General features: G+C 46.6%; 1 protein-coding gene across 1 annotated transcript in view; it reads left to right on the top strand.

Moving 5' to 3' along the window:
* LOC118206799 (multiple epidermal growth factor-like domains protein 9) overlaps positions 1-26,046 on the top strand; it is a 90,112-nt gene that overhangs the window by 17,403 nt on the left and 46,663 nt on the right. Inside the window, exon 2 of the mRNA XM_035379874.1 lies at positions 8,723-8,921. Within this exon, the coding sequence (XP_035235765.1) occupies positions 8,723-8,921 (199 nt within the window). The remainder of the gene's footprint in view (positions 1-8,722; positions 8,922-26,046) is intronic.

The following is a 26,046-nucleotide window of genomic DNA, read 5'->3' as shown; positions in this document are numbered from 1 at the left end:
GCAGTTCACATGTGATGACAGCACGATAATGTTAAAAAAACATTACAAGCGTGTTTAGATGTGCTCCATAAGCCAAAATGTGCTTCTCCTCATTCCGTAAATAAACCGCATAGCGATGTGTGGCTTCATTTCGGTCAGTGAACACTTGGTCAACTCAGTCAGAAAGGTTTAACAAAACAAAGCACATGTCTACGTCAGCACAAATTGTTTTGGCCTCTGACCTCTTATGAATATCTGCCCTGTGGCTGAAGTAACATTGGCTCCAGTTGTATCCTCATTTCAGCAGTAGATGGTGTGTACGTATGAACACGCAAAGAGAGCAGGCTTGCAGGCTTTAATCTGGTATTTCAAGCCTCATGAAACAAATATGAATGTCTCCATAGGTTCCCATCTAGTGAAGAGCCATGTTTGATTCTGTAAGAACTTATTCGTCCATGGGAGCTAGGTAAAACTCACCAAGAAATAGTAATAACACCCCATAAATAACTCTGTTTGATGTGTTAGTTTTGGATGGACCGTTTTTGACTTTCTGCCTGCCGCTGCTGCCTTGTGGGGGAGCTTGGGGGCGGGACTAAAGTCCCAGCTGTGATGGCGATCAATACCGGCCTGCTGAAACCAGCGTGATTGATTTCCACCCCTGTGCTACTGCGCAGAGCCGAAGGAGCATTATCATCACAAACCACCTGGGAAGGCTTTTTCCTTGTTAAGTTCTGCGCTGAGTGATAAGATTTTACCTGCTGTGCTCACAGGCCGTCTCCTGTACTTTCTTTCTCCATTGTGTTGTCAGTGGAAACGGCGTCCATCAATCAGGAACCCCGGGTGGGTCAGGTGGAGCAGAGGCTTGGCAGGCGTGGTAACGGTGGCCATTACCGCATCTGATGGGCAGCGAGGAATGTCTGCCGCTTGGTGATGTCACCGGGCTCTGCAGGGGGAATCGAAAGTGCGGAGCAAGTGCAGGGGAAGTTTTTGTTGTTCTTCAAAGAGCAGACTGACAGAGCCCAGGCAAAACAAGCCTGGGGCACGGACCTCTCCTGCTGCCTCGCGGCTTTCAGCTCCATCCTGGGAAATGAAGTCTTTTCAAACCAAGTTTCATTTGATTTGGAAGCAGAAATGGACCTGTGAATTGCCCATGGACAACAGACATTTCTGTCCAAGGGAGATAATTAATGGAGAAACAGCTGTTTAGAAAAGAGGGCCTCCAGCTAAAGCACTCGTTCAGCGCTGTGATTTGATTCGGTGGTCTGGTATCAAGTAATGACCGCGCCGGTGTTGACAGTAGCCGGGAGCGGATTTGACCGTAGCGCGGCACAGGGAAGGTGGTCGGTCGGCGGGATTGTCCTCACCTCAGAGCACATCGGTGAGCGGAGCACTCTGCCTTATCCGGCTCCCGCAGTCTGCCTGCAGCTCCTGTGCGTGGAGCGCTCTTCTCTGAGACCATGACCGCGCAGCTCTGAGCTGGCACCATAGACGTGCACTCATTTGCCCATTGCAGCGGTGGAATAGCCCTGCAAATGCAATCTGCCATTTCAGACAGGGAGAAAATTGAATTAAATTGGTGATAAAATCAGAATTTATTAAAAAAGAAAAAAGGTGGTATGAAAATGGCTGGCGGTCTGTGGAGTGAGTGGTAAACATTAGGGATGCACGATAAGGAAATTATGGGGTAATAGCAATAATTGATGTTTGTCTGACCATATTTGCCGATACCACAACCGACGCTGATAAATTCATTTTATGCTGCTGCTACTAATATAACCCAGATGTTGTGTGTGTAGTAAACATGCTCAGATGGTTAGCGAGCTTTGGATGGGCAATGTGGCGCAGGGGGGGGGGCGGAGTGTGAGAGATGTCCTGGGGCACGGGAGACCAGTCACTGGAAATGCTGTCGTCAAGCCTGGATATAGAGCTGATCGCCGAATCTGACTGGACTCTGGCATGTATGTCTTAGAGATATGCTCCGATTGAGCCCCTCCCCCGACCCTGTTCAAAAGTGTACCTCTGCTGCTGCATCCTAAAAGACCACTCTAGTATTCAATATTCCCTCCGTCCCTTTTCCCTCACAGCCACTCTCAGCTAAGTGTGGAAAAACTTGCAAATTGTTGTCCCTGGAACTTAAAAAAAAAACTTAGTCGCAGGATATCGGATTAGTCGCGGGCATCGCAGGGGTGTTTAATGCGATGCAAAAGCATGAGTGTAATCGTGCATGCACGTCTCCCTCCTCGGCCCGGTCTGCGTGCTGCTGGTGCAGGAGATAAAGTGCAGGAGAGGAACAGAAGTGTGAGGGGAATGAGTGAGCCTGCTCACTGTTTAAACTTCCATTCTCTGCTTTTTGGCAGGCTGGAGTCCTCAGTTACAGTAAGTAACTGCTGCTGTCTGGTAAAGATCCCCTGGTACCGCTGCTCTCTGCTCTGATTGTAGCTAAAGCGCACGTGGGCGTGTCTGAACCGGAGCAGAGAGGGCCTGCTGGGAGGCTGGGTAGCCGGGGCCCCGCCCCCATCCCGTGTGAGATCTGTAACGACGTGTTGGGACGTCACGCCCTGTGATAGTGATCACGGGTGACAAGGTGGCGGTGTGCTGGGGAAGAGCATTTACCCGTTCATCCTACCACCCCCTGTCAGTCCCTTCCCCCACTCCCACCCAGATACAGAGTGACAGAGCATCGGCCCTCCCACAGTGTTGTGTAACCTCTCCCTAACGCCGTTACATAACCCCGTACGTGCACTGGGGGCAACATGCCAGAAACGGCAATAAAGTTGTGTGAGGTCCCCCCCCCCCGCCCCCCCCAAAAAAAAACCCATCCAGAGAAAACAACACATAACGTGTTCCCATTGTGGACACAGGTTGCTAAAATACCGTGCGTGTGTGAAGTCTCTGGGAAACAGGCCGGAGTTCCAGTCATGCCTGGCTGTCTTCTCCCATAATCCCCCGCCGCATCACTCCCGCGGGCGTGCTCGGAGCGCTGCGGAGGTGCCGGTGGGCCTCCAGGCCCGGGGCACGGCGCGTTCGCGGCACTCGATGGGGAGGGCCCGGTCTGATCGGGCAGGCACGTGTCGCTGGGCCGGAGCCGGGGGAGAGGCAAGGGGCTGAAGGTCGTCCGGAGGGTCGACGAGAGGGGAGTCGATTCGGTGGAATGCGATCGAAAGAGCGGTCGGCCTGAGGTGGAGTCATTTGAAGGCCTTTGTGAGCAGGATGTTTTGACGTTTTTTCTGCTGGGGGGTAGTAAATATAGACAAGGGAAAGTAAATATAGATCAGGGGAAAAGTGAGTGAGTCAAAGGTAACAAAAAGTAATAAAATTGCTGAGATAAGGACATTTCTGCCTGCACCGGCAGACTGTGAAAAGTGTGATCCTTAGGATCTCCCAAGGTTTGTAGTTTTATTATGCAGTTTGTTGTTAAAAAAACTCCTCCTGTGGATCATCTACCTTGGTCAGGACTCACTCTGTTTTACCTTGAAAGGAGACTGAAATTTGACTTTCTGCTATTTGACCTTCCGAAAGCTGACACCTTTTATATTGAGTCTCGTAACTGGGAAATCATCAGAACCAATCTCTGCGCTACCTACATGCTTTAAAATTATGATGTTGTAAAATCACATGGTTGTTATATTGCAGAGTGATAAATATCGTAAATTAAAAAAGGTTTTCTGAGGAATATGTGTGAGTACACGCGTGTGTGTGTGCGTGTGCGTGCATGCGTGCGTGTGTGTGTGTGTTGTGTGTGTGTTATGAAATCTACAGCATCAAGACACAACACCAAGCGCTGAGCTTCGAGTCTTGGGTTACTTACGTTCTTCGGTAAAAAAATTAATCAAACTTTACTGCCCACTTGGGGGACTTGGAAACCCGTGGAGGAATAATCCTGTTCTTATTACCTGCCTTAAAATGCGCACGGGGAAATAAATAAGGCACTTTAATTTCACAGTCTGGGGTCCTGTTGCGAGCATTAGGAGGAGCGGCGGGGCTTTTTTTATAACGGTGCGGGTAATTGAGTGCAGTATGGGAGCCCTTAAAGGCAGGGGGCAGCGTTGGGCTCTGGGGCAGAACCACGCCTCCCCTTGCCCCCCCCCCCCGCACCCCTCACACTGTACAGGGGAGAGGGCGGTCCAAGTGAAGCCCACATTCGGAAGGCGAGCACGAATTAGTTCACTTGGATGTGTTCTGTGAGAAATTACCTTACTGTATGAATATAACTTCTGTTAGTGCTTAGATAATTGAAGTTTGTGTGCTGAGGGCACATATTTAATTTGTCATACCTAACGCATACAGCAAACAAACATTGTACATAGCAGGTGTGCATACTACAGTACAGTAAGGCTGGTTTGTGTATGCTTGGTGCCTGTAACACTTTCTCAGGGTTTTATTTTCTCCGGGAACGGAGAACTCCAATCCAAAATTGTCATTTGGAATTTGTAAATGATGTGTATCCAAGACCTAGCAAGGTTGAGCATCTTCAATCACTTTAGCCTAGAAGATGAACTTCCTGCTCCTGTCAGTGACACATTTGTCTCACCACCAGCCAGAGTATTTTATTAGAGCAAATGGAGAAATAGGAGCCTTGGAGGAGGTTTACTGATCACTTAAATCACAGAGGATCGTGTAGAGAAATGTCTGCATAGTGATGAATCAACTAAAATGAAACTGAAACTGAACCACAGACTACCCTCTCAATTATTAAACGCGGGATAAAGCCCCATGCTTGGAGAATGCCGTAAAACAAATGAGACTTTATGTTTAATCACTGTTGGTCTTTTAGAGAGATGAGACAAAGGGTTTTCCTAAATCAGGTGCTTGCTGCCCTGCACTTGAAAAGTCCTGCAGTCCATTATGAATGGATTAGTGATAATGTTTTCTTCAAGCAGACGGAGTGCTGTCCGCCTGGCCAAAAATGACAAAGTGTGTGCCTGGAAAAGCTTATTTTTTGCGGTTTAATTCTAGCACATCCTGTCCCACTACCAAACCAGATTGCTAACGAGACTGAAAACACCACGTAAAGAATCAAAGGCAGGTGAGCTCACTGGAAGCCCACGGTGTGTTTACGAAACTCACTCTGTTTCATGTTTTCTTAAAATCAACCTTGAATTACACAGACAAGCCGGACAGGGTGCAATTTTAGTTTGTTCCTCGTTTCGCAAGAAAAATATACCGTGCATAAGAGACAGAGAAAAGAAGTTTTACAGCACCTGGTAAAACTTATGCAAATGATTTTGTACTTTACGTTGGCACGTTTCTCCCAAACTGCCGTTCAGGTACTCCCAAGTAAAATAATCATTTGTGAGGTTGTGCTGTTCTGCTTGAGGAATAAAAAGAAGGTTCCTGACCTTTTGATCGAGTGTTGGTCCCGAGCTGCAGGTCCCAAAGTTACCTGTTTTCTGAAATACGGTCCCTTCTGCATTGCATAACACAACACAGGCTGCCTGGAATTTCCTCCCCGTGTTTTGCTGAGGGGAAAAGTTTGGGCCGCGCGTACTGTTACCCACGGAAACCGCAGGGGCCGTTTCCAAGGGCAGCGGGTGCTGTCTGTGATCCCCAGGCGAGAAGGGGGAGGTGGGGAGGGGGTGGAGGAACATTGCTTCTCTGTCTGGTCCCCACGGGCCTTACTCAACCAGCAACAGAAAAACAGGCAGAAATGTATACCTGTGTTATCCCGCCTTGTCTTGAGTGGTTCTCTGCTTTAAGGATGCTTTACTCTAGGTGTCCTAAATTCTTGGCTCACTGTGACCAGCCGTAAAGGTGGTCTAAACCAGTTCAGTAAAGCAGTGTGTGTTGGGTGAGGGGGGTTGGGTATGGTAAAATTGAATGGTATCAAAGCAGTCTGAGCCCCTCACACATGTTAACCATCACAGGGTACTCTGTGCACTCAGCATACAGCACTGGAAATATTTGCCTGCTTTGGTGATGTGAATACCCATTTTCATTTAAACTAAACCTGAAAGGCTCTCTCTTTTTTCCCTCTTTTTTTTTTTACCCCCGCGCGCGGGATCCATCAAGGCCTCGGAAACATGAAAGCCAGGCACACATAGGCCTGCTAGGGGATAGCCGCGGAAAGCCGGCTCTGATTGCCCAGCGCATTCGTAATTACGGCCTTTCATGTGGCATGTGCGTATCTGCGGCTGAAATCAGACCTTGTGAAGTAGCGTGTGGCTGCTGATGGCTGCTGACTGCTGCATGGCCCCGCTTCCTCTATCGCTTGCGTCCATTTTGGAGGTTTCCTCAGTCCACACGGTTCAACGCGTCTCATGAGCCGACTAAGATGGACGTTGGCATACGTGTTGATCTGTGTGACCCGCGCTGCTTGAATAACTATGAAAGTGTTGTAAAAACTTGTTCTCAGTGAACTTCTAAAATCTGTGTGGAGAAAATAATTTGTGGTGATTGTTTGGCATCCAAAAAAGAGAATGGAAGAAATGTGTAAAATAAAGAGTTCTTCAGTAAGTTCTGTTCTGCGTAGTTGAAATAATTTAATGTATTTTGTAATTACAAATTCAGAATCCCCATCTCCAGGCTTGCTGATTCAATGATTGAAAGGTGTAGGTTAATTGCTGAAGTAATGTAGTGTGAATCACGCCAAACAGATGGCTCCTTACGTAAGGTGTGCGCAGTGTGCTGGTATACACTGAGTGACAGTGCACAGTCACACTGTATCACTGATTTCCAAATCCTGAACATGCTTAATAATTTATATCCACTGAGCAGGCATCCTGTGCAGATTCGTCAGGTGACTGGCACCTTACACTCTCTGGCCACATTAAGGGCTAATTAAATTCTTTCAAGTGTTGCCATTTTCCTCCGGCTGGGAGATTTGGTTTCATTACGGTCGATCTGTGTTAGCTTAAAGGCAATTAAATGCATCAAACCTAATTGGATCTTCGTAATTAAGGGCGCAAGCATGTGGGGACTCTTGGGGAATTTTGAGAGTCTTGCCACAGGCAGCCAAAAGTGTGTCGAATGACCAGACATAGCCAACAAAACACCGCTGCTGTGATCAATAAATATTATTTATTTATTTGTTTGTTTTTGTAATTTATATGTAAATATAAAATATAAATTAATGTAAGTAAATATATAATATAAATGAATTTAAAAAAATAAATATCATGGATGCAACGAATGGATTTTTTAAAATTTTGTTTTCTTCCCCCTCAAGCGTTGCCAGATCCATGCAAATAGTTCCCGGAACATAGGGTGTCCTAAACAGAGATCCTGCGTCCTGTTCCAGCAGGATCCCACACAAATGAAGCACTGCTCGTACCTACCATTCACATCTTGTTGAGGCTTCAGAAAGGTGTCAGCGTGCGGTACCCGCCCACTGCTCTTAGGCTGAAACAGTAATGGAGGCGCGTGCCTTTGTGTTTCGCTCCTGTTATGTAATGTAATTGCTGACAAGGTCACCTCTGCTGTTCCTTTCCAGTTCCTCCTTTCAGCTGGTGTGAAAAATGTGTGCCGTTCACTGGTGCTAATTATATCTGCTACGTTCCTGTTTCTGTGGTGACAAGCCATACAGCAGATCTGACAGATGCTGACTGCTGGACAGGACTGTGCTGATACTGAACAGCAGAGATGGCATAAGCATGGCTGAACCCAACATTTCCTTCCATTAATACCTTAATTGGAAAATGAACAGTTTTCACATTATGAAGCAGGAAAGAAAGGGATACAGCTTCTTTTTCTTGAAGGGATTCTTAGGTGGAATTAGGACAGGTTTCCCAGGAGAAGGTTAGCTTTGATCAAATGCCATTTTACCGTGTTTTTGGAGTATTTTCCAAAATATTTCCAAAGTATAATGTGCAAAACAGTTTGCACAACACATCTGTCAACAGAAGAAAACAGCTTGATTTAGCTTTAGATTCAAATTATGCCTGCATTCAATGTTGTGTCCAGCCTGTACAGTAATAAGAGCTCTCATCTCGCCACCAACTTCGATAAAATCATAAACACTAGCTAGCTGTATTGGTTATATCACTCTCTTCCTCCTTCAGGTATTTACTGTGAGGTTGCAAAGGTTGATGGGAGTTATTTCATGGACATCACATCCATGCGCAACTCGGTTCTGCACATCAGGCACATTATTAAGCACTGTCACGGTCTACTTCCACTGGGGCTGCTATGGATCTGCAAGCTGAGCAGTATTGGGTTTTTCTAAACTTTCTTGCAACTGTTGGAGCATGATTTATGCCTGATATTAATACTTAATATTGAGAGTGCTTTATTAAGTAGAGAAATACTGAATTTTACCCATTTGTAAAAAAGTTTGTTTCTGTGTGAGTGAGAGAGGTTGAGGGAGTGTTCTCTAGTCACCTTTGCTTTACAAGCATCCTCTAATGCCATGCCAGGAAAATACCTTGAAATTGGAAATGAGAGTGCTGGTCACCTTTGCTTTGGCAGCACCATCCAATGACATGCCAATAAAGCTCCTACAAACCGAATTTGGAGAGAGTGAGAGCTGAGGGAAAGTAAAGCAAAGCAGCCAGTGTCAGTAAGGAAGGCTGGTGAGGCCTGTGTCCACCGTCCTAGGCTTGCAAGGTCTGTCTGCACAGGACCCTTCAATAGGTTTCACGTCCTACAACTCATCATGAGAGATTTGCCCGTTCTGGTTAGCAACTAAATATTTATAGACCAGAAAAAATCTCTTCCTGCCTCAAAGAGGTTAATTAGAGCATGTTAGTGGAATTTATAGCTTACTTGTTCAGAAAGTTCATCCATGTGTATGTGCGTCTCCCAACAGACATCCTGTGCAACTGTACCGGCGAGGGTGTGGAGGACCTGTATGACTGTGACGTGGCAACGGGCCAGTGCCGCTGCCTGCCGGGCTACGTGGGCCCGCAGTGCGAGGACTGCGAGGACGGGCACTTCACCAACGGCTCCACCAGCTGCCAGCCCTGCGGCTGCGACTCCTTCGGGTCCTTCGACCACCGCTGCGACAGGTGAGGCCTCACGCCTAAAATGGTGCCCGTGAGGGCCGCGGGTTCTGTCGGGTTTCCATTCAGCCTTTCTTGAACTTGAAAACACTGTAATGACAGCATGGCCAAAACTCTGCGCCTAATGTAAATATGTTCTGGTTAAATGTCGGAAACTAGAGTTGCTTAAAATCCACTCCATACGCCAAAATGTGTACAAGCAAGAACTCACAGGCCTATTAAATGTTACCCATTGATTGCCATCCACCTGAAACTGTTAACGTGTGGATGCTAGTTTGTCGACCTGGTTAGTTGTGGCCCCTTTTCTGACTTTTTTTAAATTGGTTGTAAGCAGAACAGGAGAAATGAGTTTGAGTATGAGAGTTACTAAAGGAGAAAATGAAAGGGACTATGTGGCTTTTTTCGGCACATCTTAAAAATAGCCACTGTATTTTTATGTCTTAGCCATGGTGAGGAATGTCCCTGCTCAAAGAGCTGAGTATGCAGTCTTTGTGGTATTCAGTTTTACTTAAACTCTCGCTGTGTGAACGGCCTGCATTATTTAACACAGAGTGAGCATACATTGCGACACATACTTTGTAGGACCCTCAAAATTCACTGCTACTCCCATGGAAATGCACATGTACTTTCCTAAAGAAAACACATTTTTTCTTTTTCCTCTTTTGAATGCCAGTAATATTCATCAGTGTTTTTCATGCAACAGTCCACAAGTTGAGCTTCCACAGGAGGAAGACACTGCACGTTTGGCAAGTGTGCACTGCCTCAAATGTGCACTGCACCAATTTTATACTGCTCCAAGTTTGTACGACGTGAAGTGTGCACTGTGAGTTTGCACTGCTCCAAGTGTGCACTGTGTCAAGTGTGCACCATGCAAAATGGGCACTGCACCAACTGTGCACTGTGCTGTAGATGCTGGCCAGTCGGCAGTGCCACGGTCTGCATTCCGCAAAAGACTGTGGTGCGCACCATTGCACCGAGGGCTGAGCGAAGCTAGCCATCCCCCACCGATGTGCTGTTTTAACTCAGCCTGCCCTACCAAAGTACACGCTCCACCTGCTTTCAATTGGGCGAGGGAAAGTTTGCCTCCCCGTGTACATCTGTGCAGAGAGCCGGGGCGAGCCCGAGGGGAGAGTGTTCCCTCACATCCGGCTCCGTGCCTCCGAGGGTGGGGCAGAGGGGAGCGTGAGGGGCCTGATCGGCACGATGGTTTTGGCAGGAACCCCCCCCCCCCCCCCATCCCCACCCCCCCACCCTCACCGCAAAAGCTTACGGGAAAAGCCCCATCTGTCATCTGTCCCGGAAAACCACCGGACAGTTCAGCGGCGAAACAGAGCCAGGTTGGCGTACGGCGTCGTGGCGTGCGGCCGCGGCATCTGCGGGGGCCCCTCCGTCTCCAGCCCGGCGCGTCACCGAGCGGAAGCCCGCGGCACCTCGTTTCAGGGTAAAGCCGGCCGTCTATTCTGAGCACATCACGGGCCGATGAAGCAATAGCTCGTCACGCTTCGTGAGTTATGCTTCACCTATAGAAAGCACATGGTGTCGACGGCCTCTGTCTTAAAATATCAGCGGGTCTGCTCCCAGAATATGTTTTGTAGGCTGCTAATTTCAAGTGAGGTCTTTGTAATGTAGATAAGTTTTACACAGTGACTTAGATTTTTTTTGAGCACTCAAAAAGGAAAGAGCTACATTTCTTTTTGGCGTTCATTATTTCTTGCTTTTTTGTGCGGTAATTTGATTGGATTGCATTATTTTCAGAGACAGTAATTGTTCTGTCTTGACGCAGAAGCTTGATTCCATGGGTGCCCTTTTGCTTTGTGTTGAAATAATCAGCAATTAACTGCTGGGTGACAAAGCTTCCTTTGATTTTGTGGGGGGAAAAAATGCTCTCATGAATAATGCCTCATCCAGTTCTTGTGTCTTCCATTTCAATACCAGCTATTATAAGCCAGTCTAGATTTATTCGTGTGACATTTGCAATATTTGATTTTTAATACCCCCACTTGCTGTTGGTGAAATAGTTGTAGCGTGAAAGCATTTAATTAATCCATTGTTTTCTTGTACTCTGTGTCTAGTGGGCGTTGACACTGTGCTCACTCTTTGTGATATCAAATTATCATTCTGAAAGTCATAATAATAAAACATCAGCGTTTTGCTAGAAAGGGCTTTTCATTTAATAATTTTTCCCCCACAAAATACAATGGTCATCTTCTTTTTACTGGGGCAATACTTGTTCCATGTACCGCAGGGTTGACTCAAGGATTCTAGGTACAGTAAAATGTACTGAATGCACCTCGCATAATTATTCAGGGGTTTTTTTAATCCACTGAACAGAAATGCTGCATGGAATACAAATGAGTAAAAAAAAAACCAGCCAGAGCGCTCCGGTGTGTGTGGATTATCAGATTAAATTCTCCCCGACCAATCCTGGTGGCTCCTCAGACTTGATAATACAGCTCTTTTTAAACCCCATCCCCCAGATACCAACCACGGCCACCTCATCCACCTTTCTCAGACACGCATCCCTTCTCTTCTGCGGACATGTTAATTAAGCCGTATCTCCCCAGTAAACTTCAGCCATTTCTTTTCCAGCTAAGAGCAAGACTGCAGTGAGCTGGCATTTGAACTGGGAGGGGCAGTGTTGCCACGGGTGAGGAGAAGGTGGGCAGGGAGCAAGACTAATCGGGGGGAGTGTGGGGGGGGCGGGGGGGGGGCGCATATTGTCCGCCCCTCTCAGTCTCATCGCCAGTGATCCTACTCAGACAGTCTGAGCCAAGTCCTGCCCCCCCCAGCATAGGAAGGCCATGTCGCTGCTCTCCCTGGTAATCACTGTGCCTTATACAGATTAACTGAGCATGAGACCCTCATCCTCCTTTTAATTGTATTTTTTGTGTGGACCTGGAGGAAGGATGGAGGAAAGGGCACTGCACCCATAAACTGGACTCCTGAGGTACCTCCTCCCGCCAGCCAATCACATCGTGTCATTGGAGTGTAATGTCCCCTTTTGTCACTGATTTGGTCTCCCTTCACAGTTTGTTGGCCAGCCAGTGTCATTTCAGGTATAAATCCACAGTGTGAGCTTGGTGTTTTGGGATTAAACCAAATCACCTGCTGGTTGCAAATCACAGCCCAGGTACTGATCCCAGTCGGTCAGAGGACATGTCTCTGGTTGTTAGCGGGTTGGATCACAGTTAAGATTTAAATGGGGGCTTTGAGGCATAATCTTCACAGTTTCCTCAAGATTTTAATCCTTATTCAACAAATGCTGAACATTTATCCCCTACTAAACAGTAAAATTTAACGAGCGATATTTCATAGAGTGGCTCTTGCCCTTTTAAACAAAAGGACAAGGATTTCAGCCTCCTGTGAATATCTTCAGAGATGTGAATAAATGTCACTGTATGAAATGAGTTTCGATTATGACATTTAACCATTGAGTGGCACAATGTATAGTTGTACACACACACACGCACACACACACACATACACACACGTGGACATATGAATTCCTACACTCATCACCTGAATCTTAATGAATGAAAATCAGGTGGAAATTGCCTAGTAATGCAGCAGGGCAACCTATGACTTGGCTGGCGGCTTTGCTGTGGTAGAGGAAGGACTAACAGGACATATCTCTTCATTAGCGTGAGGTCCCACTACACTGCTCCACACGTGAGTGTGCAGAGGAGAGTGTCTCCTTCCACTGCTCTCAACCTATACCAATGGTGTCTAATTATAGAATGTACTGCTGCAAGCACACAGGGGAAACTGGATACCCTGGTGAAGTCACAGGAGATCCTGCATCCCGGAACGTTCGACCTGGAGCGAGGACGAAATGCCTCCCCGCCGCCCTAACTCGCCTGCTTGGAAACCCACAACCTTACGCAGCAAGAGCTAGCACATGGGAGCACCTCAGATAGGCCTGTCAGTTTGCTGGTGTTTCTCCAGAAAAAAACTAATCTTGTTATCGTATCGTCAATGTAGTTTTCAAAGTCATTGGCACTGCAGCTGTCCTAAAGTAGAGGTTTCATCATAGATGCTCTCCAATGGTTGTTGTGTGGAGGAGGCGAGGGGGGGTGATGTCAAGGCCGGGTGATGTGCTTTGGGAGGGGTAAGGCGTCCACTGTCAGTGGCCCTTCGGTCAATAAACCCCTCTGTGCCTGTAAGGAGGGAGCTGGTCTCATATATCCCTTAAGCCACGCTAAGCGTTGCTTCCACTGTGTACACAGGTGCACAACGTAAACCTGCATTTAGCAGGGAACACAAAACTAACAGTGAGCCAAAGGCAGGGACACGCTTCTTCAGTGAGCGCAGAAGTTCCTGTGTTGTTAGTTGCTCTTGTCAAACCATTCTCTGGTAAGGTGGTTAAAGAGAAGAAACTGAGTTTGTTTGGGGCCTGAGTGCTGGAGTATGAGCATTTGTGAGCTTTATGTAATCTGACTGACTGAACTATGCTTCGCTTGTGTCTATCTGACAGTTATTAACTCTGCAAGGTCCTGGGTACTGTAAAGCATGCTATATAAAAATTAAATTGATTGATTGGGGAAAAACATCGATTGAAGGGCAGGTCGATGTGTTTTCTCAGCAAACGTACATAGCTTACCCATGACCTTCACCCACAGTTATATTTAACTGTCCACATATCACTCGGCGTTTGCGTTTGGTGTGTCTGTTTGATCCCAGCGTTGTAACTTGGCCTGGCTGCTCTCACACTACCAGGAACTAATTCCTGGAACATTATGGCAGGTTAAATGGGAACCTTCAGGGGTATCTCTTTCTGCCGTACTGGTTCCAAGTGCTGTCACTACATGGGCTGTGATGGACATTCTCTCTGTAAGTTCTGTGTCACCACCACAAAGCTAGGGTGATGTCTGGGTCAAAACTGTGCCGCAAGTGGGAAGAACCTGGAGCTGCCAGGAAAGAGACCTTTTTCCTGCACAAAGAAACCAAAGAAAAGAAGCTTTATCTTCTGGCCAGTGTGGTGAGCTAAAGGAGGAAAGCCCAGTATTTGCTTCTTGGTAGTGAGGCCAAAATACAGTGGAAATGTGTTGTGTAGACATTCCTGTTCTGCCCACAGGGTATGTGAACGTTGATTTGGCCAAACGGAACGCCGTCGTTTCACAATTATAGCCTACAACAGAGGAACAGTGGCCTCTGATTGGGCGGTGGAAACAAGACGTTCTCACATGATATGGAACATTCAAACACCACGGTGCAGCTCAACACAAAAATACAATAGAATAATCTCAACGTCAAAACCGTGTCTTAATTCTGATTCAAACTCGCCACCGTACAAAAAGAGCCTTTAGCTTGTCTTTGATTCTCCCTGTCTGTGTGTACGTGCATGTACGTGTTACTTGAAGTTGAGCGGGAAGTCGGAGAATTTAGATTAATCACAGCTGACCTAGAAAAACTGCCTCTCGGTGTGTTGGCGGGGCCGCGCTCGCCTCCGCAGATCGGGCGGAGAGTCCGACACGGCGAGGCGCTCCCGGCTCCAGCGGGCCGTGAGTAACGCAGATTACGAGGGCGGTGGGGAAGCTGGGACGCACTGAGTGGAGCGGGCTGTTTACTAAAAGCCAAGCAAAGGGGCCATTAGCTCAGAGTGTGGCTCTCTCTCTCACCTTCAGCTCACCTCAATGAGCCGGTCCGGGCATTCCCCTCTCTCCAGGGAAGCTGTCAGCGCAGGGCTATTGGGGAGCTAGCCAGTTCCCCCTCTCTCCAGGGAAGCTATCAGTGCAGGGCTATTGGGGAGCTAGCCAGTTCTCCCTTTCTCCGGTACCGCGCCATTCTCCGTTTTCAGGGTTTGCCGTCGGATTGTCCCTGCCCCAGGACTCACCACTCCATCTGTACTCCTCCACCTGCCCGCCCCAGCTGAAACACCACGTTCCGGAAAACATTTCAGAATTTTGCTTGTTCCAGTTTTGTCCTCAGACATAGGAGAGCAGGGTTGTCAGTGCAGGGCTATTGGGGAGCTAGCCAGTTCCCCCTTTTCTCGATACTACACCATTCTCCATTTTTGGGGTTCGCTGTCAGATTGCCCCCGTCCCCCGGACTCACCACATTACAGGCATTTAGCAGACGCTCTTACCCAGAGCGACTTACTCTCCATCTGTACTCTCCTCCACCTGCCCACCAAAACTCACTGTCCCTTCCAGACAAATGCTTGTCGTCATGGCTTTTTGGAATCCTTTTTTATGGGGGGTATGATTCAGTGGTATTTCAGATTGCAATTCCTGTAGAATGCAAACAGTAGCTAAAGTTCATAGTACTTCACATGTAACAGCCAGACAGAAATGGAGAGACATTGCAAAATGTCTTACCCTGAGATGTGTGGCATGCTTTCTTGGTGTTTGGTTCTAGCTCACATTTTAACAAAATTAGGTTTTTTGGTTTTCTCTGCATTTCTCTTGTGTTTCAAACTCGGAAGTCATTGGTATATTCTCTCAATCATATTTGTGGACATGGACTAAAATGGATAATTGTACAATGGCATTTAATTATGTGCGTTTCCTCTATATTCCTGTATATAATTCCTATATAATGGGAGCATGTGTATGTATGTGCTTATTTGAATTCTTCTTGAGCACTGAAATGAAATCAACCCCAGCAAAAATACAGTGCTTTCGTTCCCTGTGTTTTACAGTCTTCAGTTCTTTTCCGGAGTTGTGACTTGCTAGGATTCATGGGGATTTTCTGAACGGAACGTCACTTCACATCAGCTATGCTATATCCATCTAAAAACCTTTCTGGCAACATCAGCCTGCAAAAGAAAAAGATCTTTTTTCATCAGTAACCCCATATATACTGGTAAATCAGAAGGATGCTCCTTTAAAATAAATTCTATTGTTGCAAATTCTATACTTTCTTCTATTGTTGCTTTCATTTTCTTGCATCGATAGAGTATTTGCCTCTATGGATGTGATATGTGTCTCTGTCCGATTTCGTATTTTGATCTTTACTCACTTTGGCATTTGCTGCTGATATGGTTCTACTCCCACCGTGCACGCTCATAAAGAGGGATTTAATTCAGACGAGATGGCCGAATAAGTAATGTTCGCCTCAGCTCCAGATGGTACTCAGTCATAAACAGACGCACATATGGGCAATATGCTTCGGCAGAGATGATTTCTTATGTGGATTTGCGCATAATTTTAGTTTGATTCAGTCTGTAATCTTACCTGTGTATTCACAAAGGGCCTAAAAGATATTACTTGGGCCGCCTGAACAGCCATACATTATTGCGAGTAGGGTAGCAGTAGCATAATCATGGACTGTTTTTGTAATTTGTAGAACCTCCATTTAATCGTATTGCGCATGATGATTTTTGACACTGGCATAACAATTCCTCCGACGTGCACACACACACCCAGACACACACATATACACTCACACAGACACACACACACACACACACACACATAAGCACACTCTTTAAACACACGCTTAATGAATCCGTCATTTTCCCAAGCGCTGTGCTGTGACCTTTGGCCCGGTTTTCAGGATTAATCTTGGGCTTATATTAATGACCTGAAAAAGGGAGAGTGGGGATGGCAGGGTGGTGAAAGAAGTGCTGGGGAAGGAGAGCTGGCGACTGACTCATCAGCGTCCTCTCCGTTCTGCCCTTCACACACTCGTCCAGTCACGTGACCCTCCACAGCCAAAACACCACGTTCCGGAAGACATTTCAGAATTTCGATTGTTCCAGTTTTGTCCTCGGACATCGGAGGAGTCCCGCAGAAAGAGGGGGGTGGGTGGTAGCAGCCCCAGGGCTCTGATTTAAAAACAGAGGGAAAACATACCTGCTTGTTAAGAACAAAAATCGATTCCTCATTTGCTTTTAAATGTGGTTAGTCGGTGCACAGTCCCGTGTCCGGCACAAGGAAGCACTCGGCGTCCTTAAATTAATATAAACACTGCAGATTTCTCAAGAGGATGACAAGTGGTGTCATTACCCCCAACAATCCTTTTGCCTCGGCGATACATGACAAATCGCTTCACATTTATTTTAAAAGCTGCCTGCGACTAACAAAACAGCTTAATCGAAATGCTTGCGAAATATCTGGTGCGCGGACGATCTGGCGGAGCGAGGCTTGCAATTAGTACGCATCTTTCTGAGCGGGCCTCTCTCTGTTCTATTCATAAATCAGGAAGTCGGGGAGCAACCTTGGCACACGGCTGGAGGATAATGAGGCTGGAAACGCTGCCAAAGGGGGGGATGCGTTTAAGCTTCCGCTACTGTCCCTCCATACAGCTGCTCTCGCTCGATATTAAACACAGCCTGTGCTTCATACGTGCAGAAGGGAAGGCGGCTCGTCATTCAGCGACAAAACGCAGCACTCACAGGCCACTTTATGCCAATTACCATACAGGGGGCCTTCGAGGTTTCGCCATTTTTAAGGTAACCTTTAAGTATTAAATAAATAAAGCGGTACTTTCTGAAAGAACACTTACCAGTAAGCGAGTGGTTGCTTAGAAACTATAGCCTGGTGTCCCAGAGAAGGCGTGGGTTGGGAAGCAAATATGAGGAGGAGTTAGAGAATATGAAGAAATGAGGCCAGGAATTATTGCGTGGGTTGGGGGGGGGTGGAGTGTGTTGGGGGGGGGGGGGGGGGGGGGGGGGGGGAGAGAGACCACCATCTGTGAACATGTTCCCAGAGAGGAAATCACATCTCTGAAGGGGGGATAAGAGAGGGCCGGTGATGTAAGGGAGAAGGAGATTAAGGTCTTTTGTGGAATTGAATATGATAATCATTATGGGCCCAAATTATGTTGCTCAGTATTGAAAGAAAGAGAAGGAGAAATAAAATGAGCCTGCTTATGATATTGACGTAATTAGAGGAGGCTGCTATTGTACGTCTGGGGCTAAAGACAGTAACATTTCCTAGTTAGGAGTTGCTGCGGAAGATGGCTATTACATGGTGATCATTGTGATGCTATAATGAAGTTGCAGGGAATCTGTTTTCACTGGGCACCAGTGCTGATCAGCCTTCTAGTTTCCTGCTGGTAACGGATAGATGCTAAAGGATAAGTACTTTCAAATGGCACCCGTGTTTCCAATCAGCAGAGTACAAAGTAGCATCTCACAGCACTGCCTATAAGAATGGCCTGTGTTTACACTGATGCCCTCCTGCGATATAAATGGGAGTGAGCCTTTGCCACCTCACAGTCCTCCTTTTGCACGGGCGATCCTCTCCAGTGACAGACGGGTGGTCCGGGGCTGTCAAAATCAAGACGCGCGTGTCATTTCCAGTCTGCGCCGGTTATGCCTGACGCGCATCATTGGACGGTTGAGGGGGCGAGGCGGGGGAGCCGTGGCCACAGTCCAGTCTGTGGTGAAAGCAGTACAGTCGGCAGCTCTCCGGAATGGTTTCCTGGCACCGCCTGTCCCCTCTGGCCTGTGGCCACGCCGCCACACCCGCAGTCAAGGTCACCAAGGCAGACGGTGGTCTGCCCTGACCTACATCATTCCCCCGCCCAGAGCAACAGTGATGCAGAGGGTCTCACTTATGTGATGTATACACGCTATGAACCCTGCTGCCACACCATTATGTTTAGACCTGATCTGAATACCAACACCAGGCTGTGACTGGTGCGTAAGAACAGGTACTGGGGGGCTGGTTTGGACACAGCCGTTTTTTTTTGTTCAGTACCATTAGGTTTTTTCATATTATGAACTTACACTACTGCAATGTAGCAATGTTACAATGAAAAGCAGAAAGGTAAATTGAAAATCTTGAAAAAATGTGTTTGTTTTTTTATATGTACTGGGAATCAGTAGTTGAAAATAGGTATTTGTGTTCTTAGATTCCTTGAATTAAAAAATTGTTGTTTGGTGGAAAGTCCAAGACAAGTGCAGAGAGCTGCAGTTGTAGCCAGAAGATCCACTAGAGACGCTTAAAATATTGCATCCTCACAGGCGTTCACTGAGGTGGGCTCAGATTATTTCCTGTTCTGGCTATACCAAATGCTGGTTAAGCAGTTAGTTCTGGTCTTCTGGCAGAGCGTATAGCTGGTGGGCCAATGCAGATATTTGTTCTGATAGTTCTCCCAAGAGCCGTGGTTCCAGTTCTAGCTGCAAGTTTATCCTAAAGCCAAAATACAGTAGGTCTGCATACTGTGGTTCTTTTTCAGCTTGACAGAAAAGCAGTGTAATAGCCTTCACGGCTGCTCTTCTGAGAGTGTAAAAGGCAGCTACTGTATACATTAACCGTGAATAAAAAACGCTGCATGTTTTTTTCCCCTGGGCTGTCTCTGAGCCGCTGTCTCACTTTCGCTTTGTCTCACGCTGCATCATCTTAATAACGCACCTCGGTAAGGCTCTGACTCGTACATCCTGTGTTTTTCTTCACGGGCGGTTTCATAGCTTCAGAGTCACCCTGCTCTCTATTAAAGTGCAGTCAAAGTCGAGAAAGGGAAGTGAAATCTGGATCTCATTTATGGGGAACATGTATCTGGCACACTGTCCTACAATTATGATGTGTGTGTGCAGTGCATGCACTGTAATATACTATGTAATGTATATGGTAATGTACTATGTCAGTGCTCCATCCTGTTTAAACATCTTATATGGAAGGAACTAATTTCAATGCAATTCAAGGCCACTTCAAAGTGTTTGGGAGGAGGAAGACTGAAGAATTTATCTGGTAAAGTGTTGCTGCCGTACAGTGTGGATGAGCCTTGTATCCCCCAGGCCTTGCTTCTCTACACGTGACTCCACACACATGCCATCACAACAGCAGCCATTTTTTCCAAGCAGGCTAGAGCTTTTTAAATAGCTACTGACGTGTTCTTTGTGAAAGCCTTCGGTGTTACCATACAGTTTAGTGTCTAGTAGTTCTAGTGTTGGGGTGATATAATGTTTCCTGGTATGGGTAGTGTGTTCAATAGAAAAATCGTCTGTATGTGCAGAAGGATCTTTGTGACAATTTTTAGCATTTAGCAACTTTTGAAAATTCAAAGCGTAGGTGTCACAGTGAGCCCATGTCATGTCCCATCACCATATCTTGTGCCTCTGTCGTGTAAGACGACGCTGCGGCAAGTTCGTGTCAGCTTCTGTTTTTACCATGGCTACACTTCCGCCCGGATCACCTTTCCGGCCATGCTTCATCCTGTCAGTGCATAATGAAAAGGCTCCAGGGCACTCAATCAAGGAGGAGCGGCTCCTTTCAAAGCCTATGAGCATCTCGGGTCTTGTACATTTAAGATAATGGCATTTCAGGACCGCCATGTTTCCCAAACGAGAGCACACTGCTCGGCAGGGTCTTTACAAGCCCGAGCAGCTGTTTGCCCAGAAGAGGCTAAAGCGGTTTAAAGCGAATAAAAAACATTAAAGCCACATTTTTTGAATGTTTCAAATTGCGAAAGGGAAGTAGCTGTTTCGTTGCTTCCCAAGCGCGCGCGTGGGTGAGCGGTGTCCGAAATTACTAGGCGGTTTTCTTTTCTTTCTTCTCCGCCCGCTGAAGTGCGCAGTGCAGACACGTAGCGCAGCGCAGCGTAGCCATGAATCTCCCGCCGCAGCCCTCAGCCTGTGTGGCGGGCTGCAGAAACGCTTACGTCAATGCTCCCGCTGGCCCCGGGGCCCGACGCCTTCCAGGTGCCTGGAACCTCTCAGCCTGGCCAAGCCGTCCAGAACTCTGAGGTCCCTTCAGCTCCCTTTCCAAGAGGTCTGTTTATACAGCGAAGGCACAATTAGCAGCGCCTCGGAGGTCCCGGCTCAGCTTTCCACCCCCCTTTCAGTGGTTCCTGTCACTTAATAGAGTTTTTTTTTTTTTTTTTAAAAAGGAGAAACAGACAGTGTGGGGCCTGTTCCACCTGTGAAAGTTTGACTCTGATAGGTAGACAGCAAACATGGAGCGGTTTGTTAATTTCCCTTTCAGTTTCCTGTTTCAATTCTGCAAAATTTTGAACATATTGTTGACTTGGTTCGTTGGAGCCCTTCAAGTTTTGAATTTTCATATTAAAATGATATACCTTAATTGCCCAATTATGTCATGTATTTTAAATGCGAAATACATTCATTTCCAGCAACATTTTTCCTGCTATGCTCCAGAACTCAAGTACTGAGCTGTTAAAAAGTGAAAAGTTTTTTTTTGGCTTAATCTCCTCCTGATTTCCAAGGCAAACCTTTTAGTCAGTCCTGTTGGAGGGCAGAGAAAAGCCGGGGGGGTTATTGGGGCGGGGGAGTGGGGTGGCACGACTAATGAATGAAAAGGGAAGCATACTTTCACACTAATTGATTTTCCACACGGACCACACGAGAAGCCCAGAGTGATAACCGTGTGTGCTGCAGACACGCACATCTTTGCGCATTACTCAAGAGACGTGCTGGAATTTGCTCGCGCCAATCATTTCCCAACTCCTCCTTTGGATTAGTCATCTGTGTTTACGTTGTAGAAGACAAATCTCAGCTTACTTTTTGCGAGTCCAAGTTTGTGTAAACATGTCCACATTTAACCCAGGGCCGTTAGTAACCTAAATTAGCACATTCCAAATTAGCACAATCTCTGTGTACACAAACTGGCAGAATTCTGGGTCCAAGAAATACCTTTTTTTTCTTTCAGTGTCTGTTGTTCTCATCACAGTCCAACATGGCGAGTTCTGGCATTCCTCCTTCTCACTTGTAAAGAGAAAAGTACATGGAAAAGCCCAACAAGACTTCTTGAAAGTAGCCGGTGTCACAACAGTTTTCAATCAAAGAAGAATAATCTAATAGTCTGGACTCTTGTCTACAGTATGTGTGTGTGTGCGTGCATGTGTGTGTGCGTGTGTACACATGTTTGTGTGTACGTGCATATACACATATATGCATACATTTACCTGTGTGCGCATATGTTTGCTTGTTTGCACTTTTGTCCGCGCATACGTGCGTTTGTGCGTGCAAACGTGCGTTTACGTGTCCGCCTGCGTTCCAGTATGCTTTTGAAGGTGGGGGGTGAGAGGGAGGGCAGCACCGTGGACTAGGCCTCATGACTCATCTTCCCACGGGTCACATTAAGTGATGGACTCGGGCCTGTATTTTTAGCGCGGGTCCGGGAGAGAAGCCGCGTGCGTTTGTGGCGGGAGCGGCGGCTGCGAGCGCCAGCGCGTTCTGGGTTTTCGCTCTGCCGTGTTACATAAAGGCCGCCTGACTGCCTGACCTTGAGCCAGACTCCGGCCTTGCCATGTGAGCTGCTTACAACTTGTAGCTTGTTTTTCTTGGGCTTGATAGATGCAGAAAATAGGGTGGTTCCTGCTGCAGTTAGCCGGCCCTGTTTTTGGCTGAGGAAATTTATGAATGAATTTGGTCTTTCTTGTTTCTCCGGTGTCTGTTCAGTGTCTGAATGCCTTAAGCTTAACCAAGTCTAAGGGCCAGGGTGAGGTCTGAAAAAGCTGGTGATAAATGCGTCTGTCACAAGAAAGCAGTATCGCTACATTCATAATTTATCGCGCTGTTCCTTAAGCCACCCTTCCCTCCAGTGTCATGACCCATCATAAGAAACCTGATCTCTGAATCTCGGTGGCTTTGCTTGAGAACGCCATGTCTGTGAGCTTCAAGGATCTGTCATTCGTTTCAGTGTACCATCCTGATGAGAATCAGAGCAGGGAGCAGAAGAGTACACAGGTCAGAAAGCATGGAATGTAAATTGTTTAAAGTGCACTGCTTAAGGATTAATGTACAGTTGTACTGTAGCTGAATAAAAGTAAATAGCAGTGTCATGATCACAGTGTAAGGTGCAGTCAGAATCATAATCATAATCATACTTGCCCACTCTTTCTTAATCAACTGTACAGCAGATTTCATTCAAGACTACATTATGGTTTCAAATAGCACTGGGTGGGTGGGTATGTTCTGTACATGCCCTGATTTGAATACTGAGACAAAGTAAAATATCCTTTTCCTCTCATCCCTATATCCCTTCATTTAGCCTTGCTTTCTGTCATCGTTGACATCTGTCATCGTCTACACACCCTAATTGTCTCGGTTGCCTATGCCTTTTTGTCTTGGGACACTCACGCTCAACTTCTTCTGTCTGTCTTACAGCTCTGAATGTGTTTTGGGAAGTTTGGGGTTAACGCATTTACCTTTCACATGTTCTTTCACATAATTTGACCGTGAAAAATCGACACTAATAGCCTATCAACATGAAGATTGTGATACTACTCGGAACAAATTGATTATTAGGCAGGAACATATGAGCTGGCTGCTGGACAGCTGGCTGCTTCATGGCTGCATTGTAATGAATTGGTACAAATGATGAGCGTGCTTTGGGATGATCTGTTTAAGATGTCACGTGGCTGTTGTGTTAGAAGTTGATTTATCCCCAGCAGTCCAGACAGTTTGGAAGAAATGGTGTGAGAAGAGTTTTAGGCGGTGTAGAAATACTAGAGTACCATATTTCACCCATATTTTTAATCTTTCTTTCTGTCTAAAGGGCTTAAACAAAAAGAATTGCACTTTGTATGGATTATTACTTGGATGGTTTCACTCCACAGAAATACTGAAGCGTCTGTAGTTTGTGCAGAGGCATATTTCTCAGCCCATAGCAGGGTGAGAGAGCTCCTGATACATCCACAGTGTTCTACTAACGCCAGGCCGTCACAACGACTCGTGTGAATGAGAGCTTGCCGTTTAAACAGTTATCCCTCATTCACCCACCAAGCCACCGAGGTCATCAATCTTAAGGCGTTGAAAATATTAAGAGCTCCGCCTGGACGGTCCCCCGTGAACAATATAACTCCCCTTAATCAGTCCACGAGGGGAAGAAATAAAGACCCCCCTATTTTTTATTTTTTGGAAGGGCCTCTACTCTGAGTCCATCTCCATAATTAATGCCGGCCTCCCGATGGTGCTGAGAGTAACCGGGCCCCACGTGAGCCGCAGCGACAGACGGCTGATTACCGCAGCCCCCCCCACCCCAGCCCCGCCCCCCTCCCCCCCCCCCCCCCAGACGCATCGCGGCCATTATGATTACGCTCAAGTAATGGCCGTGCACCTGTAGACACTAAATTAATCATTGCGCTTTCGGCTTTGCGTTAGAGGTACAGCGTGTGCCTGGAAGTACGCTTCAAAGCCAGTATAACAGCCCTCGGCGCTCTATCGTTTCATCAAACCGTACGTAACGCGGCGCGAGACTGATGATTCTGAAAGATTGCGGCGACAGCGATCATAATTCTCGTTTTCAACGTGGGCATTAATCTTTTTTGAAGCGCGGTACTCCTGTGCCTTTGTGCGATCACCCTGAAAAAGTGAGCATCTTGGGTAGCGATCGTGCGCTTCCTGCGGCAACGCGCGCAGCCATTCCCTGGCCTCCCTGTGCGCGGCTCACGCACAGAGCATTCGTGCATTTCCATGGCAGCAATAAAAGAAGGCTTAAGCCTCCGTGTAACACTGACCTACTTAGCATGCGGCTTAACTTGTCCCGCAGTTTTAGCCAGAGCCAGGCCCGACAGCCCCAGCCTGCGGCACAATGAAACATTAATGAGCCCATCTCCGGCAAATATTGACTTTGTCTGGTCAGAACCACACTGAAATAGTTTGAGCTCCTCGTTGAAAAAAAAAACTCTGTGTTATAAACAGTCACTTGTTTTTGTCTTAATTAGGTACATATGAGGCATGCTTGTTGGTTATTGCACATTGGGTTGTGACTAATTTGACCTACTCCATCTGTTAAAACAACCATGTACTTTTTGACAGTGGTTTTGAACTGCGCTTGGAAGCTGAGACTTGTCTCCCCCAGTCTGATCTGTGTGGAATCAGGGCTGTGCTCCCTCCCCTCAGTGTTGGAGATGTAAACCCATGACCTTCTGTTCTTGAGGGCAAGACCCTGACGCACAACTCAGTAATGAGGACAGAGACAAGGAATGTCCTGACGTGGGCTGTCTGTGGATGAGGAATAGCAGATGTAGATACTTCAACTTCAACAAACATCCCATGCTCGTACATAAACGTACAAGCACACAGACATGCGCATACACACAGACACACACACTCGCATGCACATGCACACACAGACATCCTGTACACACACACACACGCACGTGTGCAAACACATGCGCGTACACACACACACACTCACACATACACATACACATACACACAAACTGTCATTAATCGACCTCCAGCTGCTGTGGGGAGTCTTCTTTACCTCGTTATATCTCCATATTTCCATGATTAAAAACAGAAATGCTTTGGGGGGTTCGAAGAAACAAGACCTGATCCCTACCCCCAAACACGCTGTACTCACACAAAGGCAGAAGTGCCTAAAGCCAAGGGGGAATTAAATCAGCCTGTTTCCTCTAAGGTCTGGCAAAGTGAATGGGTACCTGAGGTCTCGAAACTCAAGAATCAAGACGTGGCTATTAGGCCTTTTTATTTTCAAGCCATGAAGGAGATCCATCCTTGAATAAATGAAATGACATACTGCTTGAATTACATACAGCAGGGTCAGCCCTTACTGCCCTGCACACCTCAGAGTCAGCTGGGAGCGCTCTGATGCCCTTTGCCAGACAGCCTTGTTCCAAAGGTAGCGCATACTGAGTAGCTGCACATGAGCTTCCCTTCCTCCCTGTGGGGGGATCATAAAGAGACATCAGTTTGACAGTGACGGCAGGTCAGACCCTGCTTCATACGTTTGTGCATGGGTGGACATCTTATTACCACATCATTGCATAAAAGTACACAATAGATATGTATGGCCTTTAATACAGTTTATACCGTTTTCCCATAATCCAACCAGAGGCACCTACTTCAGAAACAGAGAGAATACAAAAAAAAGCATAGCATATATTACATTAAATTATGTGTGCCATTCATTAATCATTAATGTGTGTATTCTTTGTAAAACAGACATTGTGAGAGGAAAAATAAAAAAGTACATGCACGATTAATTAATGTATCTTATCTGAAGTTAATTACTCATCTAAAATCCTGTTTATTGTCATGTATTCTTGTTGTAGTATGCTTGGCAGCGCATGTTCTGATATTAAACTTTTGCCAGAGTTCAATATTTTTCCAGTTTTTTGAGATGGCTTTTTTCTGGGCTTTCCTCCCTCTCACGTGTCTTTTATAGGCTATGATTTACCTCAGAGCGGTGTGCAAGAGGCACTGCTGAATTCCAAGAAGCTGGGCAGTGCTTTTCAAAAGAATACATTTAAG

This window comes from Anguilla anguilla, chromosome 10 (genome assembly GCF_013347855.1).
Source record: "Anguilla anguilla isolate fAngAng1 chromosome 10, fAngAng1.pri, whole genome shotgun sequence".
Classification (NCBI taxonomy): Eukaryota; Metazoa; Chordata; class Actinopteri; order Anguilliformes; family Anguillidae; genus Anguilla; species Anguilla anguilla.
This window is presented reverse-complemented; position numbering and strand designations above follow the sequence as displayed.